The following is a 6,256-nucleotide window of genomic DNA, read 5'->3' on the forward strand; positions in this document are numbered from 1 at the left end:
GTCCAGGGATGACGAAGAGGGGAGAAAAGCGACCACTTGCATACAGCCGCGCTCTCGCCCTCTCCATCCCCGGCAGATTTGGGGCGTCGAGGTGTTGGGTGCAGGTGCTCCGCCCTGGGGTACCTGATGTAGCGCTGTCAGCCCGTCTACGTTGGCCGTGTTAAGGCGGGCTCCGCGGGCCAGCAGGCGCTTCACCTCCTCGGTGTCTCCGCTGGAGCAGGCGGCCAGAAAGACGGCGCCGTCCTCGAAGCGCACACGGCCCCCACCGCGGTGCCGGCTCCGGGCGGGAGTCACCGGCTCCAGTTCGGTCAAGGAGCCTTTCCAGCGCTTCAGCTGCTCCGCCCGACGCAGCCTCGCCGATTCGGCCCGCTTTATCCCCAGGTGGCCCGGCTCCGACATGGTGGCGATAGCGGCAATGACAGCCGACCCTCCCCGTCGGTCTCAGGAGCGCTAGGAGCGCGCTGACTGCCTCAGCCCGCTGGAGAGCGCGACAGCCCGACCGCCATCTTCCCAACTCCCCCGCCCCCTCCCCGGAGTTACTGTGGCGCGAGCGCAGAGTTCAGCTTAAAGGATCATGGGAAAAGTAGTTCGAAGGGACTTCGTTGAGTGGGCGTCCCAGGGAGGAAGATTGGTCTTCCAAGGATGTCTTCTCTCCCTGGAGTCGGAATTAAGAGAGAAGTGTCATAAGCCAACCGTTTTGCTGACGCGAAAAACAAGTTATTGTGATTATTTACCGCTTTCAATAAGCACGTTTGAACATTTTCCCCAGCAGCAGGTGGGTAATTCTTGCATACCTTAAGGCAGTGTTTCTTAAACTTTTTTGCTCTCAGCACCCTTCTCACTTTTAAAAACCTTGAGAACTCCAAAAGAGCGTTGTGTGCATTATAATCACTAATGTTTAACATATTAAAAATTAAAATTGATGCATTTGTGGAATATGCATTTATTGAATCACAAAAATAAGCATATTAAAGTAAACTCATTTGATATTAACAGAAATATGTTGGTCATTTAAAAATACACATTTGTAGCAATAAAAATAATGAGAAGAGTGACATTGATTTAAATTTTTGTAAATACTTTTAATATCTGGCAAATAATATATAACTTGATTGAGGTTACACCACACCTGACCTCTTAATATAAGGTGACCATCCGTCCTCCTTTAGGGAGGACAGTTCTCCTTTTGTGAATTCTGTCCTCCCTCGAAAAGTGTCCTCCTACATGTCCTCCTTTTCGATATTTGAAGACTTATCTGCAGGATTTTTTTTTTCTCATAGAACGCTCAGAACGGCGTTCTGGCACCTTTTTTTGATGTTTTTTTTTTCAAATTTTGCATGAACTGTGCTACTCCCACTATTGGCTTTCGAAAGCCAATAGGAATTGCTGCTGAGCACGCCAAAACACCCGGCCGACAAACTTTGCACATGTAAGTTGTCTGCAGCGAAGGCGAATTGGCAGGAACTTTGCACCCCTCCCTGCTACCCAACTACACCATCTCCTAGTTAGTCCCGAAGATACCTGGAGGAGACTGGAGCAGTGATGCCACGGTAACTTTCTCTTGATCTTTGGCCCTGCTAGGGCAATAATGGCTGCGGGCGCAAGAGGCAGGGGCAGCAGGGCTGCTGCGGGCGAGGGTATGAGGGACGGTGGTGGCTGCTCCCATGCTGTGGGAGCCGCGGGGCCTGCTCTACACAGGGCTGCGCAGGGTGGGTGGTGGTGCTGGCGGGGCGGCTGCAGGCGGGGTGTGTTGATGGCAGGCTGCCCCCGGGGCCGGAGCCGTCGCAGCTGGTGCTTTGGGAGCCGCGGGGCCCACTCTACACTGCGGGGCAGCAGTGCTGGCGGGGCAGCTGCAGACGGGGGCATGGCATGTAAGCATAATTACAATATAAAATGTTATTGTTACAAATGTTTTTTTATTATGCATTTATCATATTATAGTGTATTCTGTATTATTGTTGCAATGAATAAAATGTTTCTTTTATTTACAATATTTTTTTTTCAATTTATTTGTGTCCTCCTTTTCATTGTAAAAAAGTTGGTCACCTTACTTAATAGCATCCTTGGTACTACATTAAGAAAAGTAGTAGTCAATCCAAATTCAAATTACATTTCAACTAGATTAAATTTAAGTATAGTTAGTACAATTGCTTCCCAAATGTTTACTTAATAATTTCTCGCTTTTAGATAAAAATGCACAATTTGGTGACAGCTTTTGAACATCTCTGGGAGCCACATATAAAGCTTTCAGAGGTAAATGTAGCCTTGGAGTCTCAAGATTGAGCCCCTGTAAATTATCAGAATTAAATGGCAACAAGGAAGGTTTGAATTGATGGGCCGTTTCCACTGACTTAGAACACACATAGAATTAGCCAATTCACTTGTTCTTTATTCAGAATAGTATAGATTAATCTATGCAGTGTTTAAAATGAACATGGATCATAAATACAATAAAGAATGGAAAAATAAGAAGGAAGGTCACCTAGTTCAAAACCCTATTCAATGAAGGAATCCACTATTACAACATTATTCATTCATTCATTCCATTTATATGGCTGCCCATCTCAAACAGATAGTTCTGGGCAGGTACTATCATTCAGCCTCTGTTGAGACATTCCAGTGAAGAAGAATCTACTATCTTCCCAGATGGTCATTGGTGAGGAACTCTTGATTAGGAAATGTTTTCTGATTTCCAATTAAAATCTATTTCCTTATGGTTTAACACCCTTGTTTCTTGTCCTCCCAACTAGAATCTATCTGCCACATCTTCTTCATGACAGGCTTTCAGATACTTGAAGATAATTATAGCTAACAATGTCTCCAACTTTTTCTGATGAGTTTCCTTCCAATCCTTTTATCATTTTGGTTACTCCCTATTGGACATGCTCCAATTTATCAAATGTCTTGCTCAGAAAATTCGACCAATCCAGAAGAGAGAGAAATAAGTGCTTTTCTTGATGTTTACACTATAGTAGTCTTACTTATATTATGGTGTTGACTCAAATTCAGCTTTTGATCCACCAAGTTTACCTGAATCCTTTTCACATGTATATCTCCAGTATATCTCCCCTATATTTATGATTTTGTTGTTTTTCTGCCCAAATATAGAGTTGCATTTTTCCTGTTGAAATAAAACTTTCTGGTTTCTATCTATTTTTTCAACTTGCCAAGATCCTCCTAAATCCTGATACTGTCTTCTAAGTCGTATATAAAGAAATCTAAAGCTCTCTTTAGAGAGAAAACTAGAGAAAAATATGATTTGAGGAGTTCTGCTGTAATCCTGTTGCTATCATACTATCTTTGCTAGGAGAAAGACTACCTTCTCTTCTTCGTTTTAAAGTTGACATAATCCCCAAGCTCTCTTTCTTGCTTTTAGCTTAACTTGTGAACCTAAGTTGCTTTAGCATTTTAGATATTCTTGTAAAATGACGATCCTTTACTAACTGTAAGCCTCACCTTAGAGTTTCATCAGTAATTTAGAAAACTTGCTATTCTGGAAAGTTAAAAGAATGAGAATGTGTGCTTCAGCAATGTAGTTTTCACGTTAATTAACCTGTTTGTTTATTTAAATTCTTTTAATCTTGTTAGCGCCATCTTGTGGGTGAGGTAGCTCATAGCATTTTAGGCTTTATGTTAGAATAAAATAATTGATATAAAAAGTGTCTTCCTTTGAATTACCTGGTATCATTTATAGCAAACATTAATTTTATAAATATGTTAGAAAATTCCTAGAGCAAGACAGAGGAAGCCAATATACTGTAATGCTCTATGTTATATTTACAAATGTAGGCATTGCTATGGCTTTCATATATACTGACCACTGTGAAGCAACAGCTATGTATTTGTCTACTTCGGACAGGCATTATTACTCTTAACTCAGAAATTAGAATTGAAAGTGTTACGTTTTTTTCTTTGAATATCTTTGTTCAGCTATTATGTTGTTTCCAAGTTTTATCTGGAGCAGTCGTTGTGCTATAAAATGTGCAGTTCTTTTTTTTGAATTTTCTGATTGTTCACTATCATTCCTCTTGCTAATACAGTTTGTCAAATGGAGAATTTAGTTTTTCTACATGAGATTATTGTTCAACTTGTTTTGAATACTATTCTAAAATTAAGCTGTTATGTAAGGTAATGTCTAAGAACAACATTGCTGGCCTTTTATTTGCTGTTGCATGCATTATGGTATTCAAATAGAAAGTATGCAATTTTGAATATGTATCCACTACAATTAAAATATTGTGCTTTTAATAATTATCCTGTTGAACTTTTATTAATTTTTCACCAGGGCAAAACATGTCATTTCTGGGAGGGAGATTTGTGTCATCCTTTGGACATGTTGTTAACCAACTAGAAAATTCCCACCAACCAAACAAAAATATAATGGTAGAGCCTTCATCTTTACTTATCCAAGATGTCCAACATGTAGTGTTCATGTTGGATGATACAATAACGCACAAAACAATCTTTGCTCATGGTAATTTTATCATGGCCCTGATAAAACTGTATTTCAGTCATTCTAGGAAGTGTTTGATCTCCTGTTTTTTCTTTAATAATTTCAGCTGCAATAAGAAGATTCTCAGAATCTATGAGATAATACATGAGAAAGGAGTCTCCATCTAATCTCCATTTTTCAGAGTGTTTACCTATACAGACATATGCATGACAGTACAACGTGTCGAGTACTATTTTGTGTTGGAAGCACCATGGAATTAATGCCAAAACTACATTGAAGCAGCTGCTGTTTTAACAATGCAAACTTCTGTGAATATTTATGGTAACACCTTAAAATCTTCCTCCATTTCCATTTGTGTATAAGCCTTTGCTAGGCTTAGCAGAAATGTCTCCTTGAGCTTGTTTGGAGGTTCTAGCAGGGGAGCGCAGCTATCGTATACCCTTGACCAAAGATCGGTACACTCCTTCTATCTGGGATGGTCGTCCTCTTCCACCGAGCGAGCAGCTTCGGGAGGGACGCACATGGAGCGGTGAGGGAGGAAAGGGACACCCGCCTAGCCAGCCAGATCAGCCAAATCAACCCTGGCGATCAATGGGGTGACAGATGTCGCAGCCAGATCGCCCTCACATCCAAATGTCTCCAGTTCTAGGCAAGGGGCTATTGCTCATCCTGTAATAGTAAATTAATGATAACTTTAAAATTGCCATTGATCCTGGCAGTTTCATTCTTTTAGAACAGGGGTCTTCAAACTTGGTCCTTTTATGACTTGTGGACTTCAACTCCCAGGCATGCTGGCTGAGGAATTCTGGGAGTTGAAGTCCACAAGTCATAAAAGGGCCAAGTTTGAAGACCTGTTTTAGAACCAAGCAGCCAGGGATCTATTTAGTTTCTTGGAGAGAAAAAAAACCCTGGCTTCCATCCAAACCAACTCAGGCTCTACTTTTTTGTGTATGGCTTACAGAGGTGGACATACTTTATGAAAACTTGGGTGGCTCAGAAATTCTGGGAGTTGAAGTCCACGAGTCATAAAAGAGCCAAGGTTGCCTACCCCTGGTCTAACATTTCATGTAATACTGCCTTATCTTTATGTAAATATGGATGTTAATGTGTGGGGATGCTATCTGTGAACACAGACTCAACATCAACCAATACCTTTTTCAACTTACCCTCAATGGTTTCTATGATGCTACTTATAGGAAAGCAACATTAATCTATGGTGATAAAAAAATCAGAAGTCTTCAGTTCACAAAAGCGTGTGCTTTTCAATAAAATCTGTTAATAGGTAAAGATCCTTATTAGCCTTCTAATCCTGTGTCACCTCCCCAGCTGATCACAGGTCATTTGTCATTGATTCATTTGTTTTCATAACATATAAGTCTAACATATTTTATTTATTATATTTTATGCTACTCTACAATTATCACTCTAAAACAAATGATTTTTCTTCCAGTATATTATAAGTTAGATCTCTGTTGTTTAGCATATCTGAAATGCTGCTTAAATTCACATGGTGTTTTAACTAGTTTCTGTGGGATCGCAAAATCCCGGGGTCCCGCTCCCTGCAGGACGGTGGTGATGTACGTCGGCCTAAACCAACGGGCCTCGCTTTAGGTTAGGAAACACACGGACAACATGCTTCTTCAGGTGAGATGGCAGGCAAAGACCCTGAAGCCTCTCCGTGCCTCTCTTTTATTGGTACATTAGCATCATCAAGGGGGGGGTGTACAAAAGGACAATAGGGGGATGGCTCTTCATTGCCATACACAAAGAACAGGAAACTTAAGTCAAGGAGGTACTAATTCA

General features: G+C 41.1%; 1 protein-coding gene across 1 annotated transcript in view; it reads right to left on the reverse strand.

The window, feature by feature from the left end:
- PPP1R12B (protein phosphatase 1 regulatory subunit 12B) overlaps positions 1-399 on the reverse strand; it is a 112,446-nt gene extending 112,047 nt beyond the window's left edge. The window contains exon 1 of the mRNA XM_015812518.1: positions 124-399. Within this exon, the coding sequence (XP_015668004.1) occupies positions 124-399 (276 nt within the window). The remainder of the gene's footprint in view (positions 1-123) is intronic.
- Between the last annotated feature and the right edge of the window lie 5,857 nt (positions 400-6,256).

This window comes from Protobothrops mucrosquamatus, unplaced genomic scaffold (assembly GCF_001527695.2).
Source record: "Protobothrops mucrosquamatus isolate PMUCROS unplaced genomic scaffold, P.Mucros_1.0 scaffold94, whole genome shotgun sequence".
Classification (NCBI taxonomy): Eukaryota; Metazoa; Chordata; class Lepidosauria; order Squamata; family Viperidae; genus Protobothrops; species Protobothrops mucrosquamatus.